A 26,121-nucleotide genomic window follows, 5' to 3' on the forward strand; every position below is an offset into this window, starting at 1 on the left:
CTTAGGATGACAAGTGACATCTCATCCACATTAAAAAGCTTATAAATTCAAATGAACCCAGAAGATATTTTGAGAGACATTCTCTTTGAGAAAATGGGAGACAGCTTTATATTCAGGAGCGCCTACCTCACGTTAAATATAGCTAATGGGGTATTTCTAGATAAAGAGAACGACAGTATTCCATATGCAAAGTTCAGCACAGAAGAGAAGACAGAATCACACAGCAGAGGATTGAGGAACATATATAGAGAATACAGGTAATAGAAAAAATATGTAATTCATCTTGTTTGTCCTAATACGAACACAAGAGTTTGAAAGGGAAAATATGTCAAGTAAAGAGTCTCATTTCCCCAACAAACCCAACAAATGACAAAGTCACACATCAGGAGGAGAGAGCACAGGAGGGGCACACTGACTCCTATGAACTCATGAAATGGGAACAAGTTTCCAAATATAACTTAGAAGTTATGTTCTAATTGTTTTCTTCTACATTGATTCAGAATGAAGAACGGTTGTATGGAAAGTCATTTTGTTGTGTAGTTAGCAGAGAACCAGAGAGAGGGGTACTGCTCTTGGGAATAAGATCCCAGATTTCCTTACTGCTCAGGTATTAGCTGCATCCTTTGTCCCCTAAGTTATAGAATTAGTCATCAATCCTCCTTCATGCCTGGCATGTACCTTGGTTTAATTCCCTAGCCCCAAAAATAGAAAATAAAATCACTTCAGACAAATAATTTAACTTAGATATTTTGCCTAAACTTCTGTAGTTTATTGATCACATAGCAAAATTTGTTTAAAGGATGAATGTTAGTGAGGCCAACTTTTGTATTTGTTAAAGCTTAAATCAGTAAGAGTACAAAGTCTCTTGTGTGTCACCCCTTATTTCTGCCATGACATATGATGTAATGATTAAATAAGATGAACCTACAAAATGGAAGGCTGTTTTGTTCAAACTAGTCATCCAACAGGGAGTAATATTCAGAGTATATAAAGGACCCAAGAAAATAAACACTACAAAAGTTACATTAAAAAATGAATTGACAAGTACACAATAAGGACATTTGCTCAATCATGTTTGTAGCAGCTTTATTTGTAATAGCCAGAAGCTGAAAACAGCCCAGATGCCCCTCAACTGAAGAATGGATGCAGAAAATGTGGTATATCTACACAATGGAATATTACTCAGCAATGAAAAATAAGGAAATCATGAAATTTGCAGGTAAATTTGCAGGACCTAGAAAGGATCATCCTAAGTGAGCTGTCCCATAAAAATAGCAGAAAGACGCACACGGTAAATCTGTACATCTAAAGAAATTAATCAAGAGAGAGGACCCTGACTAAAATGCTCAATCCGCATCCCGAATGGCAAAGAGGAAGGACATCAGAAGAAGGAGAAAACAGCAAACAAGCTAAAAACCTGCCACAGAGGGCCTCTGAAAGGCTCTGCCCTGCAGACTATCAAAGCAGACGCTGAGACTTATGGCCAATTGTTGGGGCAGTGTGCATGGAATCTTATGTACCAAGTGGGAAATTGTAAGATCTGGAGAGGACAGGAAGTCCACAAGGAGAGCAACAGAACCAGAAAATTTGAACACAGTGGTCTTCCCAGAGACTCATACTCCAACCAAGTACCATGTACGGAGATAACCTAGAACCCCTGCACAGACGTAGCCCATGGCACTTGAGTGTCCAAGTGGGTTACATAGTAATGGGAAGAGGGACTGCCTCTGACATAATCTGATTGGCCTGAGGGGGGAGCAGCATTACCAGGCCACAGAAGATGACAATGCAGCCACTCCTGATGAGATCTGATAGACTAGGATCAGAAGGAAGGAGAGGAGGACCTCCCCTCTCAGTGGACTTGGGGAGGGGCATTCGTGAAGAAGGGGGAGGGAGGGTGGGATTAGAAGGGGAGGAGGGAGGGGCTTATGGGGGAATACAAAGTGAGTAAAGTATAATTAATAAAATAAAGTAAATTTAATAAAAAAATGAATTGAACAGATAATTCTCCAAAGAAATGCAAATGGCCAATAAGTACATGAAAAACATTCAATATCCCTATCCATAAAGGAAACCCAGGTCAAAAGTACACTGAGATTCCATCTCACCCTAGTCAGAATGACCAACATTAAGAAAACAACAAGTGCTAGTGAGGATGGGTGTGGAGGAGAATCCCTTATACACTTAGCAGCAGCCTCTATTGAGTCAGTATGGAAGGTCCTCTAAAACTAAACAAGCACCAGCATCTGACTCATCCATACAGGTGCCACCCACATTTACCACTGCACACTTCAAAACAGCAAAGGTATGGACCCTGTCTAGACACTATCTACACAGGAAGAAAGAACGTATGGACATACACATAATGGAATACTATTCAGCCACACAAAAGAATGAAATCAGGTCATGTGTAGAAAAGTGGATGGTGGGAGAGACCACATTAATTGAAATACTTCTGACTCAGAAACACAACTATGCAGTCTCATTGAGGACAAGAAGACATTAAAGTAGAACCGGGACTGTTGGGAGAGGACATGGGAGAGAAGAGGGTGACAGAGGTGACTAAGATCACAGGGTATTAATACATATACATTTATGACAAGTGTTACAGTGAAACCCACTGTACAATTAATAGATGCTAAGAAAGAATGAAACACTGTTTATAAAAATAGCCATGAAGCATAACATGCAAAATGTTTGTCTTATTAGAAGATGGTCACAGAGAAATAAAATGCCTTAGGCAATGTTATCCAGGATAAACATTATTTCCCAACTTTGTTGTGGATATAAACATGTCTTTGTTAAATCCCAGGTGTGGGATATGGGAGTGATTCAGATGGTCCAGAGCAGTAAACAATGTACCTCATGCTGGCTCTAAGAGGAGCTCTTTGCCAGCTTCAGATGGTTTAAATCTTGAGGACTTTGGAAAGAGAATCAATGCCAGAGCCCAGAGAGTGTTGGGGACCTCAGAGGAAGAACAAGGCTGCTGCTGCTTCCCCCCTGCAGCTCCTGGGTGCTGTTGTCACAGTGAGACAAGAAGTTGTAGATCTCCTGAAATGAGGACTGGATCCAATGAACCCAATGACCCTAACCAGCAGGAAGCAGCTAAGAGAATTGTGCCCCCTCTTCCCACTAACCCTTTCTCGCTCTTACCTGGTGTTGGGGTGTTGGAAGGGATAGAGTAGGGAGAAAGAGATATAAGAACTGCAAATAAAAGAGTTTTTAAAAAGTACGCCAAGACAACCTGAGGAAGTTGTCAGCAAATATCACCTGTACAGGATGCTTGGAAACTTACCAAAAGGCGGCAGATCCTTCACTGGCACCTTCTTTCGTGAGGGGTAGAGGGACACGGCGGGCACCTGCAGTCCCTGGCTGACCTTAGGTGGTGGCTGTGTCAGCGGCTGCTGAGGCTGCGCTTTCTGCTGTGGGCCTGCACGTGGAGCCACCGGGGAGGTCTCAGACTTGACAGGCTTCTTGTCTCCGGGGTTCTTGGGCACTGGTCATTGTTTGGGGTGAAAACAGAGCATAGGGATATCAGTGTAATATAGAGCCAAGTTCTGGGCCACAGGGCCTGTGCTGCTAGATCACCAGCATGTACTCCCATCCTATGGCCACACTGAGGGCAGAGAGAGGGGACACCCTAGCTACTCAAGATTAGGGGTATTGCAGGACAAGGGTATTTATTTGCCTTATGAACAGGTGGTCTCAAAGAGAATTAAGCTGCTGGGCAGCTTAATTGTTTATTTATAAAAATAAACAATGAGGACAGTCCAATGCCAAGTGAATGTTAGAAACACAAACATGTGGGCTGGAAAGTTGGCTCAGCAGGTAGGGGGTGTTGCTGCCTAGCCTGACCATGGGAGCTCATCGCCAGAACTTATATGGAAAAAGGGAACCAACTCCCACAAGTTGGCCTCCAACCTCCATAGGTATAGCAAAACAAACGTTGTAAATCAATACATGTTAAACAAACAAACAAGCCATACATGATAAAACCGAAATGGGAAAAAATCAAGAATTGTTTTAACATGGCACCTGAAACTCTGTGGCACACTTGAGATGGTGAGTGCTACTAACTGTAATCTACTTAATGTAAAATCCTCCAAGGATGCAGCAGTATCTTTGAGCCAATGGTGGTCAAGGCTGCTTAGGAATTGCAAGATGGAAGGTCCTTTCCAGGAATACTCCATGCTGGACGCGTCATGGGCAGAAATGGCTGACGCCACATGCTCAGAGACCAAGGGTGAGAAAACTCAAGCTGCCCACCTAAACTAGCTCTGAGTCATGACATGTGGGACCTTCCTAAGTCGTGCGTACGGCTTGCACTGAGTGTGGGCCTAGTACCTGTAAGGCCAGAAAGGAGCACTGGATCCCCTAGACCTTGAGTTTTTGATGGTTATGAGCCACTGTGTGTGCTGGGAACTGTACTGGGGTCCCCTGCAAGAACAGTGAGTGCTCTTAGACACTAAGCCATGCACTTGGTAAGCTGAATCAGGTGATCTTCTCAAGTTATCTATGTCACATTTAAATTTTCAAGAAAATATAATTCAGATTTGCCCACAGAAGTCCCCAGAGTGTCCTTAATGCAAAATGCTTTAATCTTATAGAAACAGAGAGGCAAGTTCTCCACGTAGAGACTGACCACATTTTCATTTTTCGTTTTTTTTTTAATTTTTTTATTAATTACACTTTGTATGCCCCCATAAGCCAGATCCCACCTCCTTCTTCACGTATGCCCCTCCCCAAGTCCACTGATAGGGGAGGTCCTCCTCTCCTTCCTTTTAACAGTCATGTGTCACCATGTTGTCCAGGCTGGCAACTGAAACCCTGGGCTCGAGGGATCCTCCAACCTTAGCCCCCTCTGCAGCCGGAGCTACAGACATGTGCCACCTTATCTGGTCCATAGCCTAACTCGTTCTTTCAAGGTTGGGAACCTGCAGATCAGGCTGAGAGGAGCTGCAGTGTGCAGTGTTATCACTGGGTTAGTCATCAGGTACCGATGCTGTCTGGGCTGAGGAGGACCCAGTAGCGGGTTCACCAGTTAGTGCTGCACTCCTCTGCCCCAACAATCCCTAACCAGGTGACACATCACTTTGAGAGTTCTTCTGTGAGAAAAAGGCATGCCCACTGGAGCCACAATCACCTCTCTGTCCCCTGCCTGTGGTGCTGGCTATCAGATGAGGCCGAAGGAAGGGGGTTTGAGCCGGAGTCTGTGTACCGCACTAACGAAACTGGACACTAAGCTACGTCGAGCATAAGGACGGTGTGTGCCTCTATGCTCGAAGCCCCCTTCAGTGCTCCGGCGTCACAGCTGGGACAGGCTGCGGCAGCTCCGGGGGGGCACTCACATGTGCTGGTTGCTGGCTCGCACTGCAGCGACAGTGTCTGCAGGCTCTCCTCATCCATCTCCAGCTCCAGGTTGGACAGGTACTGCTTCACTTTCCTAGCCATCTGGGCATCTTCATAGAGCTTTTTGGCATTGAGGAAGGAACTACGGCGCACCCTCTTCTTATGCCCGCCTGTCTGAGCAACATCCAGCACTGTGGCATTGGCACTGCCCTGACTCAGCGACCTGGAAGACGAGAAACAGGAATGCAACTCTCTGGAGAAAGGTTTGGGCTCACCTGCCGGAACCGCCAGTCTTGTGTAAAGACCCTATGCTTCACACATATACACAAATACGTTCGCATATGTTCTGTTCCTACCAGTAAATTCTACTTTTCATCTCACAGAGCACTCAAAGTCCGTTCTCTCACAGAAGCCAGAAAACATATTGCATATAAAAGCTCGTGCAAGGATACTGAGCAATCACAGTGACAACTTACATAATGAAATTTGGTTTTCTTAATGGGGTATCTTACACGGATTTAATTAAACTCAGCTGTACTGTTCACAATTTGTGCTGTTACTCTGTGGGTTGAATGCAGTGAGTTTTTAAACAGTAAATCTGTTAATACAACGGTCATGCAAACGTAAACATATGTATGGAAACTAGTACATGAATTGTTAAGAATTATTTTTCAAAGGGGGCTGACTTGTATAGAATGAAAACAACAGTTAGTTGAGCTGTCGAAAATTTGGTTTTACGGCATGGGGGTGGCAAACAAGACCACATTCCCTTCTACATCTGTGCAATCGTGTTTCGGCTGCACAGTTTCTTCCTTCTAAAAGCATGCTTTGCTTCCCCGCTTCCTTGGCTTTTTCATTTCAAAACACATTATATTAAAAGGCAATTTTTCTGATAGCCAAGAAATATGGTCTACATTTTCCCAGAATAATTATCAGTCATTTTCCAGAGTAATATCAATCATTTCACAGCTCTTGTGGACCTGACTTCAGCAATGCCCCGACAGATTAAATCTGAAGTCAGTTTGTATCTAAAATTCTGATAGAGTGAGAGGGTTAACAAAAAAAAAAAAAAAAAAAAGGAAAAGAAAAAAGCAAAGCGTCAGGAAACAGAGCAGGTAAGAAAACAACGCAACAGAGTGAGCAAGAGCTGAGTGTGCAAATGCTGTGCACTTACCCCAGACTCCGCCACTTCTTCTTCCTGTGAGAGCCACGGAGATTGAAGCATGGGTGTAGAAAGAGACAGAAAGGTCACAAGCTCAGAAAGAAAGGACCAGACTTTTGGACAAGCAGTTCTAGAAGCCCACAAACATTAACTGCATAGTCACCTCACACACATCCACTGCAAACCTCTCTGTGGTCAAAGCACCGCTGCCTCCCATTTGCTCATTCCCTCCACTGAACTGCTGCTTCCTGCCGCAACAGATAAACTCGCTGTGCGGATACTAGGACAGCTCTGTTCCAGTCCGTGCTACACATTACAAGCTCTAGCTCTGCAACTCAGGGTTCTAAAGAACAAGAAGCAAGCTCTTGCACCTAACGTTCAATTCAAACGGTCTGAAGGACAGGCTGCACAGCTGTATCTATCACATGTGCCCTGGATGTGTGAGAGACATCACCAAAGACAGAGGCCTGAAGGTGAGTCTGTCCGCACATCCTAACGTAACTCCTGAATTCAAGTATTCGGCTTTTCCTCCCTGGGGGCAGACTCACTCTAACCTTTCTAAGCCCACGCACGCCAAGGCCAACAACTCCCTTACCGGGTCCTGAACATAAGGGCAGGGTCCATGTTGACGGAGGCCATTCGACCGACGTGACGGATTTCTTTTGCAATCATCCTCAGCTTCTCAAAGTTGACCAATCCATCGACTTTTGAGTCGTTCCCTGAGATTAATAGAGGGAGAACAAGAGGTCGCATCGTGTTTGTTCTACGCTCCCACCTGGGCAGACAGAGCCCTCCCATGCTCACCCTCATGGAGGAATGTGAGGTCCTTCTTGATGACGGGGAACAGGGGGATGACAGGAGGTTGTAAGTTCTGGCCACTCAGGACATTGCGGTACTTTGCCATGTTTCGGGAAGGATCAAACAGGTCTTGCAGGTCCTGGAATAGCTTTTCGTATTTATTGGGGAGTTTTTCCCACGTGGTTCGTAGTCTTGCCACCGGTGCCAGGTTTAGGCCGCTGGAGAGAAGAGAAGTGGGATACGATTAAAGGACCTTCCCTGAAACAAAGGGAGACATACAAGGCAACACCTCCGTTCATAAACTTCACGGGCATGGAAGTTTCCAGAATGGCTAAGAAGTTCCTACAAAGTCTGTCTAGGTCTTGAGAGGCAGCTAAAATCGAGGTCAAGGCCAAAGCATTTGCCTTTATATGTATTAATTTTATGTTCAATTAACATTTCTAAAATTCATTCACTCACTCACTCGTTCATTCATGTGAGTATGTTGGGGGTGGGGCTGTCCCAGCAAGAACATGAAGGAGAGAGGACGACTTCCGGGAGTCAGGTCTTCTCTTCTAACAGCTGGGTCCAGGGATTAAACTCAGGTGACCAGGTTTGGCAGCTGGCCCCTTACAAGCTGGCCCTTCTGTTTTGATTGCTTGTTTTCTTTCCACTCAGGGTCTTGCTGGTATCCCTGGCTGGCTGTACTGACCAGGATGGCCTCACACTCAGGGATCTGCCTGCCTCTACCTCCTGAAGCATGGGGACAAAAGGTATGCACCACCACACCCAGCCAGCTGGCCCTTCTGTATGCTCTCTTGATCTGCTCACTCGCTGCTACAGTATGGATCTGAACTGGGCCCCAAGAATCCTTGTGCGGCTTAGTCCACAGGGCATTTAATACTGGAGGTTGTAAAACAACTTAGAAGAAACTAAGTTGGGAATGTGGCAATGCCTGTAATCCTGAGCACTGGGGAGGCTGGAGGATCATACACCTGAGACCACTGATCTCCAAAGTAAGACCCTGTCTCCAAATAGGGGGGAGGGAGACTAGTGAGAGGTCCTGTGGAATTGGGGAAGGTGATTCCCCTATCCTTCCTTGTTTTTATGTTCCAGTCACAAACAGCTTTATCCCACCAACTGCTTCTGCTGTGATAATCTACATCTTACCACAAGCCCATGCTCAATAGAGCCACATAATTGTGGATGGAAGCCTCTAAAACAGCTGGCAAATGAACTTTTATTTTCTTTATAAAATAACTATCTCAGGTATTTTATTATAATAACAGATAGCTGACTAGCACCCTGATAACAAAACAAACAGAAGATAAGAACTGTTAATTTGGAAATATTTTGTGTTCATGTGTTCCCCTCCAAATTTGTATTTTTTTTTTTGCATTGCTAAAATTTACCATGTAATGCTGAAAAACACTTATTTATTTGTTTATTTGGAAGATAGGGTTTCTCTGTGTAGCCGTGGCTGTCCTGAATTCTCTTTGTAGACCAGACTGGCCTTGAAGTCACAGAGATGTCTGCCTCTGGGCCCCGTAAGTGCTGGGGTTAAACGCATACACCACCACACCTGGCTTGGGATACATTCATAAAAAAATGTGGTTATGTTATATAATGTTATTTTTAAGACATTTATCTCAGTGGTTCTCAATCTGTGGGTCATGGCTCCTTTAAGTGTTGCACAGAAATTCTGCATATCAGATTATCATGATTCATAACAGTGGCAAAATTAAAGTCATGAAGTAGCACCAAAATAATTTTATGATTGGAGTCACCACAACCTTATTAAAGGGTCACAGCATTAGGAAAGTTGAAAACCAGTATTTTATCATATGGTGCATATAGTGAAAACATATAGTGCAGTGGTGTTTCAACACATTTCATAAAGGAAACACAGCCATAAAGACGAAGAGCACAGTGGCTGGACATCAGAAGCTGTCAAGGACCAACTAAGAGCCACCATCAAGGCTGACCTTATATGAGACATTGCTAGGAAACTCGGGGTGGACCAGTCATGAAGCATTTGAATCAAATTGGGAAGGTTTGAGAAAGCTCCATAAATGGGTGGCTCACGAGTTTGGGGAAAATCAAAAGGATCATTATTTTGAACTGTCAGCTCTCTTATTTTCTGCAGTAACCAATGAACTACTTCTTCATCAGACTCTGAAGTGATAAGGATTGAATATGACGATTAATGGTGACCAGCTCAGTGCCTGGAACTAGACAAAACTCCAAAAGCACTTCCCAAACTAGCACCAAACAGGTCATGGCCACTGTTTGGTGGTCTGCTACTGGTCTAACCCATGGCAGCTTTTTGAATCCTGGCTAAAACCATCACATGTGAGAAGCATGCTCAACAGATCATGAGTTGCACCAACCAGAACCTGCATTGCCTTCAGCAGCACTGGTCAACGGTCTCCATGACAACCACCCAACCACACAATGGACACCAAGGGTTGAACAAACTGGGCTACAAAGTCGACCTTTATCCACCAGTCACCTGACCTCTACCAACCATTTACAGTTTCTTCAAGCACCACAACTTCTGTAGAGAAAATGCTTCCACAACTATCAGGATGCAGAAAATGTTTACACTTAGTTGAATCCTGAAACACACACTTCCGGAAAAGACAAACTTGTTTCTCAGTGGTAAGAATACTTTGACTGTAATGAGTCCTATCTTGATTAACATACATGTTTGACCAGAATTTGATGTGACAGCTCCTTCTGCAACAGCCTCACATCTACACAGAACACTGTTTGGCTCCTAACAAGTACTTAAAAAAAAAAAAAAAAAAAGACTGGGTAAATATCCCATCACAAAAATTATACTAGCCATGAGTATGAAGACTACAGACAGATAAAATGTCTAACAACTATTTTTAACACCACTTGCATTTTCTCCTAGCCCCACTGTAGGCACTTTTAAAAGGGAAGAAAGTTAAGAAAGTTAACTTTGAACAAGTATCTGCAATAGTGCTGTCAGATGAAATTTCAGACACATCATTATATCGCTCAATCCTGTTGATATTTGGGGGGAGGGGAAGCAGGTACACAGGATTTTACACAGGATTCAGATATTCAAATAACTTGTCAGAAGTCAGAGTAAAAAAAAAGATTGAATAAATGAATATGCAAGTAAGCGGTAGGCACAGATTTTGGTCTCCAAGCCATGAGAGATTTTTTAGACAGCTTTTAGTTCTGATTTTAGGTGCATGTGTGCATGCACAGGTGTTGTGTATGGGGTGCATAGCTGTATGCATACGGAGACCAGAAGTCAATACGGGAGGTGTTCCCCTCTCTCTCTCCACCCCATGGGACAGTCTCTCTCGTTACATCCCGTGGTCAGCATTTCTGCCAGCCTGCCTGCCTAGTAAGCCCCGGATCTACCCGCCTCTGCCTCCCCAGTGCTGGTGTCGGGGGCACTCCGTGCTCGGCTTCCTCTTGGATGCTGGGGATCTGAACTCAGGTCTGCAGGCTTGTACCGTGAGCATGTCACACACCCACGGCACCGTCTTTCCAGCTGTTTTGAAAGTTTAAGCTGAGGTATAAGAAACAGAGGAGGGCGTGGCGCAATACCAATCCCCAACATCTGGAGGGGGAAAAGATTTAAAATCAGAAAGAACTGGTTGTTGAATCAGTTATACCTCAGTGTGCATGAGGCTACAGATACCAGCAGCACACATACACCAGACAAGTGTGAACTATTATTATATTTCTGTAATTACATTGTGTCCCGAGACTGAGATTTTTCTCTTAATCTGCAACGTCAGCTTCACCTAGGACGGACACCCTTACCTGATGATTGCAAACATGGAGTTGAAATTCTTGCATTCTCTACAGTGCAGCGCAATCTTGATGAAATGCTTAATGATCTTCATTCTCTTTAGCTGGTTTGTCTCCCGGAGGATTTCAGAAGCCACCCAAAATGTTTCCTGGTTAATGACTTCCTCAAATTTCTTCAGGTTGGCACAGCTGGTTTTTGATTTGAGCTTGAAGAGATCATCTATGTATTCAGTGGGCTCGATGTTGCGGAAGAGCTCGAAGTTCCTCATGGAGAGCTGTGTGGCCACCTCCACAGTGCTGAGCTGAAGCAGCGAGATCTGGCTCTCCCGCAGCAGCTCCTGGGCATCTTCATCCGAGCAAAGCGTTTCCGTTTCCATGTTGTTCTTCAGGTAGTACCTGGAAGGGACAGAAACTCATCAGCAGTCCAGCAGAGCAGCGGGCCTGGGGTGGGCGTGGGAGAGAGCTAAGAGAACGATGCAGCAGTTCTTTTTGTCCAGAATGGGCAGTCCAGATGCTGCCCCAGCCACCAGGTCCGCGTTGCCAGCTCGCAGCCCCACCAGGTGACATCCACCCACTCAGCAGGTAAGCAGAGCTGAGCCAACACAGGAGATGCTCTTGTGCCAGTTCCGTAGTTCTTTTTTCCCTCCCTGCCATTGAAACACTGTTGGCTGTTTCCCAAAGGACACAGAAGAGAGCTGTTGACCAGATTAAATGAAGATCAATTAAAGGCTGTGACTCAGTTTCCCAGTGAGTAGGGAATCTGACAACTGCTGGGTCTATACTAGCTCAAATGAAGGCTCCTTATTTATGTAATAACAGCTGGGCTGGCAGGATGGCTCAGTGAGCAAAGATCCGCGTCATGCAAACTCGGAGATGCAAGTCCACAAAATTGTGTTCTGACCTCTACACACATGTAGCCCATGAGACCTTACAAACACAACACAACACAACACACACACAATACTGGGAGGGGGAATACCTAAAGCAATTTATTTTCCTCTACCTGATATTCGAACAGACTCTAAGTGTATTAGATTTGTTTTACACGAGAGTGCTGTGCCTCCACATTTGTGCACCTATGTGTGCCTGCTGCTCTCAGAAGTTAGAAGGAAGCACAGAATCTCCTAAATGGTTCTGATCTCTCACCTGGGTGCTAGAAACAGAATCCACATCTTCTGCAAGACCAGCAAGTGGTCCTATCGCTAACTCATCTCTTCTGCCCCGAGGTTTTACTTCTCAAATATCTAGATTTTTGTGAAACTCTAGTGAAGTGGAGGAATCACCCTAATTTGTCAGGATGGGAAGCAGGCAGCTGCAGCCTAACAGCTGGTCAATATGGACAGCAGTGTGACCCGCCTAAGAAACTCGATGAAAACAGTACCCTGACATTTGCTCTGTAGCTTAGCTATCTCCTTTTTTGGCAGGCAGATGCCTTCTTCAAGTGAAACTCTATGAACAAAGACACATAAAAAGCCCAGTGGGGGTCCGACTAAATGGACTTTTATGTATTTCACAAGGCATTTGGGACAGAGAAATATGCCCTGTCCTGTAACATGTACAGACTAGTGTTCTCACTGTGGTCACCCATACCCTGATTCTCCTGACTCATGAACGAATGGGAGTCGTGAAGCTCAAACTCAGTGGAGACTTGCTTGGCTACAGATCTATCAATGCATTCGCTGAGGATGCCCAACCTCTAAACTCTTAAAGAGTAGGTGAGAAAGTCATGGTTTAGGCCCATAGCATGTAAAACTCAAGAACAATAGCATATTCCCAAGAAAACTAGAAAACAAAAACAAAAACACCAGTTACTCATGTGACTAATTTCCCTTCAGCGGGAGAGTGCTTGGCATGGCCATGAGTTCAAGATTCACCACTGTAAAAACAGAAGTAACAGACACAGCACAAGTGTTGTGTCTTCAGCTTGGATGCAGGCTTGGAGAAGAAAGGACTGTGCTGAAACAGATGAGTACCTTCCGCTCAGCTGGATTCTGTCGGCAAGCTTGGAAAGCTGATCTGGGAGTCGGCGCTGTTTGATAACTCCCTCTGGTGTGACGGAGACCTCACACAGGGAATACTGGTCTGGGGTGGCAGTAACGGCAAACTCTCTGATGGCCTGGATGACCACTTCCTTTGCCGTGGTGTCTTTACTGATCATGATGTATCGGCTTTGCTGGTCGGCCTTGAAAACTCTTAGTACCTGATCTGGCAAGTCTGGGGGAAGGACAAGCATTAGGGGTGTTAACAGATGGTAGCATAATTAATTAAAGTACCCCCCCTCCAAGGGTGATGACATCTCCCTCCCTGATAGGGCTGTGACATGCTAACTGCAAAACCGCATCTTCCCCTACAGATAACTGCATGGTTAATAGACAAATACAGACACGTGAGCACATACACAAGATGCCATGTGAACATAAAAAATAAATAAAATCTAAAGTCAATCTTCATTATAAGGAAAAGCCCATTTTTAGCTTACCTACTTTATTTACTTGATATAACTTAGTAATAAATGCACAGCGTGTTAGTCTTCGATTTATCAAAGGGTCAACCACACCAAAATGATTTTCAGAATGCAACAACAAACTGGTCTCAGTGTTTGGAGTTTGAGATTCATTCTGGACCTTGGTGGATGACAGCCACCCATGCCAACCCACCAAACATGCACACAGCGTCGGTCAGGACTGCATCTGAAGGAGAGAGGTCTATGAGAAGGCAGGGAGGCCCGGCACTCACCAGGGGTAGCGCTAAAATCCAGAATCCGGTGGTGTGACTGCAGCAGGTCAGGGTTGCTCGAAGACAGCGTCCCACTGACAGGCAGGGCCGCTGGGATGTGCTTGGTCTGCCTCAGGCCCACGATGCTATCATCTTGAGACTGACCAATCCCAATGTCACTGCAAAGAACAGATTTTAAGAAAGAAATTATAGCAAGGTAAAGGCTCTAAGTCGTTATAGATCATGAAATACACCGTCTTCATTTAAACTTGCAGTTAATGTAACACTGTGAAAAATGGCTGGAAACTGTAAGGTTGTTATGGCAAAACATAGTCCAACCAGTTCACTATCTCTTAAACAGATAGTAGGTTTCTCTAAAACCTGTCTTTTTAATGAGCCATAACCATAACCAATATTCCCTTTTCGGTATGAAAGCACAGTAGGGAAATGTGCTCCTGTGTCTGAATGAATGCGTAGAATGAACCGAAGACAAAGCACATGAAAGAACCACTCGAGTTCTTTGTACCAAGAGCTTGGCCACAACCGGCCCAGGTGCTTTACGATCTGGTCTCCAATATAACGGACCTGGGAAACCAGACAGGGGAAGAGAAACCCCAAACTGTCCTTCTCATATTCTTCTAGGTAGAAGACCAAATCAACATGAAGGCCAAACGTGAAGAAAACCTGACACAGACCTTGCCTCTTAAGGACAGAGCATGAGCATGAGGGGGTAAGGGGGGGCATGGACACCCTGCCTGGCACTGAAGGGCTCTGCAGAGGCACTGGCTCACTTCTAATCCTCCTCTCAAAGTCTTAGTTACATGTTCAGATTCTCTGGAAAAACATGAACACTGTTGATGGCTTCAGACTCTTTGTGCTTATGGAAAATTAAGTTACTTTTTTGTGGTTACTTTTGTATCTGTGAAGGGTCTTGCAACATGGCTGGGAGGGCTGTGGCTCTAGAGCCTCCTGCTTGTGCCTCTCAACATGGAATTACATGTGTGCACCACCACACCTCAATTGTGACAATGTTCAAAACACAACTTGACAACAAATGAAATTATTTCTTGATGGAAAGATAAAGTGTTGCCAAAAGAAAGCATACAATAAAACAAGTATACAACAAAAAAATAACTAGATCCTATGCAACTATCTATAGTTCTAATTCCATAAACACTTAAAAAAAAGAATTCTACTAAAACTGGGATATAAGTTGTGTATCACAAATGAGACAATTTTAGTATAAATTTTCCTTTGCATACAGGAGAGCCCAGGACAAAAACCAAAGTTCTGCCTAAGCACACACAGCTGGGCATATAAAGACCTAAAATATTAATGTTCTGTGCATGATAAATGTCTCTACACTAGTGGGATTTTATTTTTCAATCACATAAATGTCTTTGCCAAAAATATGAGATGTGGCTATATATGATAACTGTGGCTAAAACACAGGCATGTCTGACCATGTCAGTCATGACAGAAATGGCTGTGACCATCAGGATACTTCAGGCACACCCTTAAATATGTTTTCTCACTGCACTTTCCAATAACTCATGCAATAAACTGACCCTCACCCGGCTTCTTGATGCCTCACCTGTACCTCAATACCCACAGACATAAGGTTATTCTTGGACTGAAATTTTACACCTGTGAAACATCCCTCTTGGGCATATCCTCTTGTCTACCCTCTTGATCTGGCTCACTGTTACTGAAGCAAGTCTGCTGATTTTAAGGTTTGTTGACTAAGCCTTTCTTACTCCCGGTTCACTTGGCTTTGCTCTTTAACTTACTTGGCATCCCAATTTGAATTCTATTATGCTTGTGACCTGCTTCTTGCTCCAAGCACATCTTATATGCACCCCTTGCTACACAATAATTCATGCCCTCCCTTGCCAATCTGAGAGTCTCTAGCTCCTTACCCTCTGTAATATAGGTACCATTTAAGGAGGGAAAAGGAATGTGTCTGATAACTAGGACATTTCACCTGGTTCAGTGATGGAGCACTTAGCATGTTCAAGGTCCTAGGTTTCTCCTCAAAGCTCCATAAACCTGTGCTGATGTCCCGATAAGCTGACATGGTAGTCAGAACTAAATTCAGGCGATTATCATATGGCAGATGATCCAGTTTCCTGAGCCTGTGTTTAAAGATTACTTTCCTTTCAACACTGATTTTTCAAATTGTTTTCATAAGAAAATACTTAAATGAGTCACACATTTGTTACAACAGTCCCCTAGGGTCTTAAGTCAACATAGCTGTTGAGCATCTTTGTAAGCACACACAGCCACAAATCCACACCCAACTTCATACTGCATTCTCCACCAACATCCTGACCTGTAGATGGAGTGCAGCCTGCTTCTCCCATGTCCAATCTCTGGCAATACTTACTTACCAGGGTCACACTTAGTTGAGGTTTTTGTTTTTCTGTTTGTTTTGGTAAAGGTTCAAATTTAACTTTAAAGATCTTTTTATTATTATCCTGCTAATGATTCTGCTTTGAGATGACTTTATGTCTTGATCCATTTAAAACTAAGTTTTTATCAAGGAGAGTCTCTTTAAAAATTGATTTCCTAATTTTTGTAACTGTTACTGTCCCAATCCACTGTCTCTAAGAAACATACTCAGGATAAACATGTTCTCAATTTCATATTTATAGAACATCACACAACGATGGTTATCTTTAGGACTCACAGAATTTAGAAACCACCAATCATTACTCTTACTTTAATTGGATAATGTAAATTTGACAAGTATTCAATAATGTTTTAGGTCATACCTATCTAGTTAGTGACTAAAATTTTTATCTGAAATGTAATTAAAGAAGGAAAGAAAGAAGAAAAGACAAACTTGTGTATATGCATGCACACGTGTGTGTGACAGTATGTGTGTGAGGGTGTGCATGTGTTTCTATATATGTATGTATGAAGTGTGTGTGTGTATGAATGTTCGAGGATGACACTTTATTCTTTTCAGCCAGGGTCTCTCCCGGAACCTGGAGCTCACCACCGTTCCCTCATCCACCAAGCCCAGCAATACGCTTGTGTCTGCCCTACACAGTCCTACGACTGCAGACATGTGAGAGATCTTGCCTAGCCTGGTGCTGGAATCTGAACTCAAGTCTTCCAGATAAGGGGCATGCCCTCTTACCAGTGAGCTGTCATGCCAGCCTCTGAATGCCTCTATTTATTGCTTTTCTTTAGAGCCATTACTTTATCAAAGAAATAAAAAGGCCAGTATCAATAAAGTGTAATTGATGAAAAAAAAATAGCCTAATATATGAAGGAGAATCTGTCAATACCAGTTGTAATATATTTACTAATAGCAAGAAAGTTCACTTCAGGTTATAACTTATTTGAAAGGTATAACAGTGTTGAGTATTAAAATATTCTTTCCACCTTGAAAAAAAAAAAAAAAAAAAAAGGCCAGTATCTTTTCAATTTGTAGTTTGGGGAATATGTCACTAAAACATTTACATTAGTAACTGAGCTTCATAAAGAGCATCAGACTCAAAACCTACAATGAAGAAAACGGCAGCAGACAAGCAAAGCTGAGCAAACTCAGGGACACCTAAAGCTTGGGTCGTCTGAGCTCCTGACAGGCACACACATCCAAGAAGAAATCCAAGAATGCAACTAAACCACTAACTCTAGAAGCACCCGAGGGTGAAGGAAAGAGGCCTGAATTTGGTTGATGATGTCTTTCCAAACAGTTAAGTAACTGAAGAGGGGGATACAGCTGTGATGAACATGGGTGACCATAAGAAGCAATGACTGGTGAGCAAAGAGAAGAAGCTGGGGAGGGGACACCAAGAAACACAGAAGCAGTGAAGCAATGGGGTAGGCAGGAGGTCAAGAAACCCCTTGAAGAAGTTCAAATGTGGGCAGTCTCAGCTGCCTCATGTGAAAACTGGGAGCAGGCAACCACGTGGCAGAGCAGAGCTAAGCAGACTCAGCTCTCCATGACTGCTTCTAAGACACTCTGCTGAAAGGGCTTTTACTGGACTCCTAGGCATCACTCACTACGTCAACACACTTCTGTACAGGCTTCTACTGAACACAATAAATTAGGTGCTGAAAATGACTCCACATACTTGTATGGTTTCTGAGGTAAGATGCTGATCCGTGTCTTGTCCAGGATTTTCTTTAACTTGTTTCTTCCTCCCACGGTGTTGGCTTTACTCTTCTTGTTGACCTTCTCAAGCCCTATCACCTGCTCCACATCTACGGCGAGGTCTGGTATGGAGTAGCGACTGGCCTTCTTGATGTCTCCGATTTTAGGGAGGTGGGGCGCACCGTTTCTTTTCTCTTCAGACAATCTTGTCAGAAGTTCTTTAAATACTAAAACAAAAATACCACAAAAACATTAACCTCAAAAAAGGAAACAATGTTGGGCGAACAGTGGAGCTCACCACTATACAAGAAGTGCACACTAGCTATAAAAACCAAAACCCTGTAGAAAAACTAGTCACTGTTAGATGAGCCTAAAAACAAGGAAGAAGCCTTTCCACCTGCAGCATGACTGTATTCATCAACAGAAGACAGGTTTTACTGCTCAAAAAAAATCACTCCATGGTCCTCAAGTTGATTCATTTTTTTCTAAATATAAATAATTAATACTTACACAAGGAATTCTATATTATGCATTTCAGCATGGCCGTAGAAAACACTAGAATCCTTACAAGTTTAATATTTGTAGAAATTTCTTTTTCCAGGATTAATATTTAAATATGAGAAACAAACTGCAAAAGCAGTCTGACTTCGCAGAATACTCACCAAATAAGTTGGTTTTCACAGTGATGGACAGATGCGTGTTATTTCTAAGAATTTCCATTGCCTTTGAAAGCTGGATATTTTCAAAGTTTTGACCATTTACTTCTAATATCTAAAAATGAAGTTATAAAACTACTGTCAATATCACCATTGACTGAAGAAAAACAGGCTCTGAAATTCACATGTACCCAGGGGTAAGCCCTCTTACCTGATCCCCACGCTTCAAGCCTGCTTCAGTCGCTTTGCTACCTGAATCAACACTATCCACAAAGATGCCAAAGCCCTTTTCAGAGCCTCCCAGTAAGATGAAGGGCAAGGGGGCTTCCCGGGATGGCTTGGTTAGTGTCATCAATCTTCGTTTTGCTTTAGCTGCACATGCAATGTTTAACAGCCTTAGATGTCCACCCATTTTCTACAAGAGTTCAGGAAGAGTTGCATCAACTCAAGGACTAGCAGAGAAAGATAAACTTAACACTATTCATAAAAACTCACACATAGTACCTCTCTTTCCAGATTATTTTCAAATTCTTCTAGAAATCGAGTCATTGCAGGATCTCCTTCAAAGTCATTGAAGTGATTATTCACCCACAGTAATACTACCCGTGTCACCTATAAAAGCAATTAAGTTCAGTATGTTTTTTGTTTGTTTGTTTGTTTTGGTTAGTGGTAAAGATTTGTGATTTAAATCACTTTAAAATCTGTAATTTTAAACATTTTGTGGAAAAATATTGAACATGAGAATAAATAAAAATAAACCATTAAGCATGGATTTTACACTTGTAAAACAAATGACCTTAGGCACTGGAGAGATGCTGCGTTGATAAAGTGCATGAGGACCCACACAGATCCATTTAAAAAGCTAGGTAAGGCAGCGTGCTTGTAACTGCAGTGCTGGGAGGCAGAGAAGGGAGCAAGCTGGGGGCTCACTGGCCAGCCAATCCAGCCCCCGTCAGGGAAACTGCAGATTCAGTGAGGGACTCTGCGCAGAGAATAAGGCAGAGAGTAACAGAGGAAGATGATGCGTGTCAACCTCTGCCCTCCAAATGCACACATGTGCACATAAAAATGTTCACACACAACAGCAACTGACCTTTTCAAACACACCTTTAAGTACTGACTGATACTGCTCTGCCTTGGGGATCTTTAAGATCTGTGGAGATATTTAGCCTACATTGCTTTATTTTCAAAACATGCAATGAAACCAACAGGTTGGTACAAAATTGGACAGAAAGTAAGCGCACAGTGGTAGACTAGATAAGGAAAACAGTCACGATCCAGAAAGGTCTGTGTGGGGAAGGGTTGTGAGAGGAAGGAGCCAACATCACTCTGAGCAGCTGATCATCCGGCGTGGCCTTGACAGAGCTCACAAAAGCTGAGGGATGGTCAGGTTGGAGGAGGGTCCCAAGGCCTTAGCAGCACAGAGGTGGGCTGCTCCAGAGCTCCCAAACATCTAGCGCCCACCACAGATACACTGCACTCCAAACCAGTGGCTGCAGAGCCTGTGGCATGCAGGCCTTAGGTTATGTCCTACCACATTCCGAGGAGGCCACAATACTGGCCTCGCATAAAAGGAAATGTTCTTGTATTTCATTAATTAATCTGCACATAACTGATGTCCCAAATTTTATCTTTCAGAAGTTCACATTTAGGGGCTAAATTAGACTGCATTTCCCACCTTATCCCTGAGGCTCGGGTCATTGAACCACTCCAATAACTTCTTTCCCACTTCCATCGGGCTGGATAGGAAAGTCCGGTATGTCAACAGGAAGTCTTCTATGAAGGTTGGATCCACTACAGAATGCTCTTCCACCAAATGCATGGTCAGCCTCTCCGAGGTGCCCTGCGATAGTAAGAGGTCTAATCACCATTATGAATGGATGACGGATACGGACCCCCAATTTCAAACCTTTCACATACAACAAGCTAGGTAGCCAGACGGATTAAAAAATAATCTGTGGCCATTTATCAACCAGTAGCCAGTAACAGGTATTACACTGGTTGGCAAAGGAAGGGGGAGTGACGGGCAGAGTGAAATCTAGTGACACCTGTGTATGACGGTGATACGGTGAACCTACCACTATGTATGACAATCTAAAATATTTAGAAGAAGAAAGAGTGAAAAGGGCACAAGAAAGTAGTCAGCAAAGCTCTTTTTCCCTCCTAGTTAGCCTACCTTGATGACGATGTGGCCCTTCCTGGTTCCAGTCCGATCGAGTTCCCGGTGCTCCTTCACCATGACTATTTCTCCTTCCTCCTCAACCTTTTGCATGTTCTTTTCTACTTGGTTCAAAATACGGCAGTAATCTTGCTGGGCAATGCAGACAAACTGGAATAAAAGGTGAGCACGTGCTAATGATGAAGGGCCTGCAAAAGACCTACCTGTCTAGTGACTCAGTTTTAATGATTTAATACTGACATTTCCCTTCATCGTGCTCCTACTTTCTAAATCAATGCAGGAATGAACCTCAGTCAGACTTCTCTGCTTTTAATGCATTTCCTACTCAGTGCGCTTTTCTTTTTTAAGTTTATATTTTATATTAAAATATCTAACAATCTGAAATCTCAAAAACCCTCTACCAACCTTCGGTTAGAAAACACTGGTAAAAAGAAAAACAATCATAGGAAAAATATACTAAACAATTAACATTTGGCTTGGGCAATTTGAAAATGTTAAAAGAATGTGAAAATAGTGGCTTTAATTAGAGATTCAAACAGATGTAAGTTGGAACAAATATGTAACTGTGCTGGTCATATACATGGACAACAATTTTAGTCACCATCTTGCTTTAAAGAAGGTCACAGATGAAGTCTTGTATGTATGGTATTTCAGAAGGTTAATAATTTGTATTAAAGGTAATCCTCGCTCTTAAGAAAAAAGAGTTAACAGCAGCATGCTATCAGTCAATTATTACTCCATGATAATTCTCCATGGCTTGTGCGCTTGCCCGGGTCAGGGGTTACCTGTGCTTCTGTGGGTTTGCTGTGGCAGCCACAGGAGGACATGTGCTTCCCTTTATTCTCGAGACAAGGTCTCTCAATGAACCTGGAACTTGCTGGTTTTCTGCTAGGCTCATGACCTGCAAGCCTCAGGAATCCCCGTTTCTAAACTACCTTCCAATGCTAGGGTTACAAGTGAATATGGCCACACCCAACAGATTAACTCCAGTGAAATAAAAGTGGCAGATTTTTAACCCAACAGCATCATCTACTGACAAATCACCCAGGCATAAAACAAGCAACCATCTGAGTTAAATGACATGGTGGATCAAATTGACAGACACAGGACAGTCCATGAGTTTGTATAAACAGGAGTCAGAACAAACAGAATTGAAATAACCCTGTGTGTTCTACCTGATCACAACAGAATAAAACTATAAATCAGAAGTCCTAGATACTCCAGGACATTCACAACATCATGGAAATTAAATAGCACACCACTGAATGATGCACAGATAACTGAAGAAACCAAGAAGGGAGTAAGAATATCCTTGGAATAAAAGGAAAACAAACCACCCACACCAACAGGAGACAATGAAACAGTTCTGAGAGGAAGGTTTAGATCTCTGAGTGTCTGCATGAAGAAAGCAGACCTAAGCTGGGTAATGGCATACACCTTTAACCCCAGCACTTGGGAGGCAGAGGCAGGTGGATCTCTGTGAGTTTGAGGCCAGCCTGGTCTATAACAAAGAACAGGATTGATGTTGGAGTAAACAAAACTATATTCCACCTGATTAAGGAATGGCCCAGGACCAGATAAGTTCACTGCTGAATTTTTCCAGATTTCAAAAAGAACTAATTCTTATTTTTGTCAACCTAGCTCACAGTCTTGTAAGGAAGGGACTCTATCAACCTCCTTTTACCCCAACACCAAAACAAGACACAGAAACAAAACAAATCTCAACTTAGAAACCAAATTATAAAACACAGAAAAAAAGGTCACAATGATCAAGTCAGTATTATTCTAAAGAAACATGAATGGTTCAATATATTCATATCAGTCAATGTTACAAATCATATAATAGGACTGGAGGACAGAAATCCAATGGTCATCCTGAGAGATGGAGAAGCCTCTTGACGAAACCCTTCGTATTAAACGGCTCACTTTCTTTGGGCTTTTTTGGGGGTGGGAAGGGAGATCTTATTGTTCTTCTAATTGTATATTGTGGCTTCTATTTTAAGGTGTTTTTAGATTTGTTTGTTTTTAAAGAGAGAAAAATAGGGCACAGAGTTGTGAAGTTGGGAGAAGCTGGGGGAGGGGAAACATTTTCAATAAAAATATATTTTTTAAAAAGCTCAGAATAAGCCGGGTGTGGTGGCACATGCTTGTAATCCTAGTACTTGGAGAGGCAGAGGATGGTGGATTTTTGTGAGTTTGAGGCCAGCCTGGTCTACAAAGCAAGTCTGAGACAGACAGAGCTACACAGAAAAACCCTGTCTTAAAAAAAAAAAACAAAAAACCTACAGCCAATATTATATTCGATTTCAGAAAGTCACAGATCTCTAGTAAAACCAGAAACAAGACGATGGTGCCTACTTTCTCTATTTTATACAATATAGTACTGGAAGTTTTAGCTAAAACAATAAGACAAGAAAAGCAAATAAAAGAGATATAAGCAGCAAAAAAAGAAGTATCTATCTGTCATGACACAGTTCTATACATTAAAGGCCCCAAATAAACAACCTCAGTGAACTGGTAGGATACAAAACTAATAAATAGAAATCACTAGGCCTTCCTATACCAGTAACAAGCTAACTGAAAAAGAAACCAAAGAAATAATGTCATTCACAAGGCCATAAAACAAAACAAAAAACAAACACAAGAAATAACCTCAACACACGCACACACACACAAGCAACTTTTAATTAAACCTAAACCAAGGCTATAAAAGATCTCTCTAATGAAAGCTTTAAAACACCAAAGAAATGAACAGAAGACACTGAAGACGGAAAGAGGCTCTTGGACTGGAAGAATCGCCGCTGTGACATGGCCATCCCACCAAAGGCAGGCAATCTATAGATTCAATGCAACTTTAATCAAAATGTCTGTGATACTCTTCACACAACTACAAAACACTCTAAAAATTCACACGGAAGACAGGAGGCCACGAAGCCAAGGCAATTCTGAGTCCTGCTGCAGGTGTGCGTGGTTTCGGGTTGTTTTTTACTAAAAATCAAATCCACAGTGCCATGGATCTCATACCTGGCAGTCATCCACCTTTGTCCTCATCACGCCTTTCATGTGTTCTTTGTCCATGGTGGGTGAGACACCAAAACTGTTTCCCATGCACAGTATTTCTGCTTTACCATCTGGATATGTCACTTCCACAGAACCATTGAGAATCACTGACCAGGAATCCAGCTGAGTAAAAAAAAAAAAAAAAAGATAACACTGTGATCACCTGGCTTAAATGACAGAACAGCCCTCACTAGCTTACTGGATTTCCTGTCTTAAAGATGAAACAAGTTAGCTGAAAAATCATTAAAGCCCAGCACAAGAGTAAATATTCCCTAAAATGACACGTGAAAAAATGTCCTCTATATATCAAAGGAAATGTAAAGAAGATAAATTGGTCATCACAGCCTCAATACAAATAGCATTTTTTTAAAATATATATAACTAGGCTTTTTTTTTCTTTTCTTTTTCTTTTTTTTAATTTTTCATCAATTACACTTTATTCATTCTGCATCCCCCCATAAGCCCCTCCCTCCTTCCCTCCCGATCCCACCCTCCCTCCTCCCTCTGCATGCATGCCACTCCCCAAGTCCACTGATAGGGGAGGTTCTCCTCTCCTTTCTGATCTTAGTCTATCAGTTCACATCAAAAGTGGCTGCACTGTCCTCTACTATGGCCTGGTAAGGCTGCTCCCCCCCAGGGGGAGGTGATCAAAGAACAGGCCAATCAGATTAACAAATAGCATTTTATTCTGAGGAGACACAGTGTATTTATGATATATGGTGCAAAAAGTGAAGAGCTAAGACATCACAAAGTCTCGAGGCGGCAGTGTACCTCAGGGAGAAGCACTTGCCTAGCGTATGAGGGGCCCTGATTTGGGCCCCAGCATCAAAGCGACACCAAGATCTCCAGCAACATTGCAGAAAATGGTGCCACAATGGAAAATGGAAGAATGGACTTTGAATGCGGTGAGTGAATGAATGTGTGGTCATCAGTTTCCATTTACTCAAACTTGTTACTGCTGGGTTTTTAGAAGGGAGAAACAGGAACATGGTTCTGGGTGGGTGTCACCAGTCCTCAAGCTCTCTAAGCAGTAGAAACACCGGCTGACCTCTTCTCCATCGTTCAACACAATGGTTCCAGCTCTTTCCACTACCGCGAACACCATCACGGCACAGAGCTCCCGTCTCACGGACATGGTCATGTTGGCAAAGGCAGGCAGCTGGTGCATAAATTCCAGGAGTTGTTCTGAAAAGTAAAACCATAATTTATACTGAAAACAAGTCTTCAAAAAGAAATACCCCAGAAGGACAGAGTGAAGGGCTTCGGGCTTCCTCTACCCTAGATAACGCCATGCTATGTCTACATCTCAAGCCCTACTCTACATCTCAAGCCCTATGCAGAACGTTTCAGTACAGACGGCTCCGGTAACCAGTGGTGGGTGGTACTCCAGGATTCTGTCTAATACGAGAAGTCTTCTGAGAACTCTCAAAGTATAACTTACAGATAGAATAAGTTCTGTCTGGTGAATAGTTGTGTTCAGGCCATAAAATGCTTTAGTCTTGTAAGTAGCAACAAAATAATTCTGCAGTAGATGATCCACGCCCGAGCACCAGATAGGAAGGAGTTACGGCACTTATAAATGCAGTGGCCGAGTTCATAAGTAAAAGAAGATTATAAGACAATAAATTCTCTTTCAGAAACATTTTGAGTTAAATATGTACTTAGACAATAATGGGAATCAAGTATTCCTCTAAGTATGACTAAAAATGAAGTACACACTATAAATATCTTTTACTAATAAATGCTATTTTTAATGGATTATGTCTACTAAGGCCTTCTACACACTGGACAAGTACTTCACTACTGGTGACATCACCAGCCCTGCTAGAATGATTTTAGACAATCTTGCAGAGGTCTGTTCATTTGCTTCTTGCTAAGATACCTAATAATATTGAATGAAATCAACCTGTGAACAGAGAATAGCACTGACAAACGCAGCTGGGTAGGAACTGCCTGTGTCATAGGCAGGAATAAAGGTTAAGGAGAGATAAAGGTCTAATACACATGTATCCCATTTTCCAGATTCAGTTGAAATACCAAATTCAGGGGCTGGAGAGACAGGAGCTAAAAGCGTATACTGCTCTTGAAAAGGACCTGAGCTCAGTTCCCACCATCCACATCACAAAAGCCACAACCACTAAATACCTGAGTACCTACAAAGCCATGGTTTGTAGAACAAAACCAACTATGATAAATTCATTTTCTTCAAAGTACTAAGACAAGGGCATACATCCAGTGATGTTTGGGGACCCAAAGGCAAATTGTTTTCTTTTTTTCAGTTGCTAAGACAATGTTAGCAGTTTCATCTGCTTTGGCT

General features: G+C 42.8%; 1 protein-coding gene across 10 annotated transcripts in view; it reads right to left on the bottom strand.

The window, feature by feature from the left end:
• The window catches only part of Rapgef2 (Rap guanine nucleotide exchange factor 2), a 219,403-nt gene that overhangs the window by 12,400 nt on the left and 180,882 nt on the right, over positions 1-26,121 (bottom strand). For 9 of the 10 annotated variants that reach the window (XM_060378452.1, XM_060378455.1, XM_060378454.1 and 6 more), the window contains 16 exons: positions 24,853-24,989; positions 23,769-23,927; positions 20,742-20,894; positions 20,244-20,408; positions 19,070-19,177; positions 18,777-18,980; positions 18,572-18,680; positions 17,890-18,136; positions 13,823-13,980; positions 13,060-13,300; positions 11,099-11,482; positions 7,316-7,527; positions 7,107-7,230; positions 6,524-6,547; positions 5,349-5,572; positions 3,296-3,496 (listed from right to left, as the gene is read on the bottom strand). In XM_060378452.1, coding sequence (XP_060234435.1) covers positions 3,296-3,496; positions 5,349-5,572; positions 6,524-6,547; positions 7,107-7,230; positions 7,316-7,527; positions 11,099-11,482; positions 13,060-13,300; positions 13,823-13,980; positions 17,890-18,136; positions 18,572-18,680; positions 18,777-18,980; positions 19,070-19,177; positions 20,244-20,408; positions 20,742-20,894; positions 23,769-23,927; positions 24,853-24,989 — 2,850 coding nt within the window. The remainder of the gene's footprint in view (positions 1-3,295; positions 3,497-5,348; positions 5,573-6,523; positions 6,548-7,106; positions 7,231-7,315; positions 7,528-11,098; positions 11,483-13,059; positions 13,301-13,822; positions 13,981-17,889; positions 18,137-18,571; positions 18,681-18,776; positions 18,981-19,069; positions 19,178-20,243; positions 20,409-20,741; positions 20,895-23,768; positions 23,928-24,852; positions 24,990-26,121) is intronic. The other variant, XM_060378453.1, reaches the window with a different exon arrangement.

Source organism: Meriones unguiculatus, chromosome 2 (genome assembly GCF_030254825.1).
Source record: "Meriones unguiculatus strain TT.TT164.6M chromosome 2, Bangor_MerUng_6.1, whole genome shotgun sequence".
In the NCBI taxonomy this organism is placed as follows: Eukaryota; Metazoa; Chordata; class Mammalia; order Rodentia; family Muridae; genus Meriones; species Meriones unguiculatus.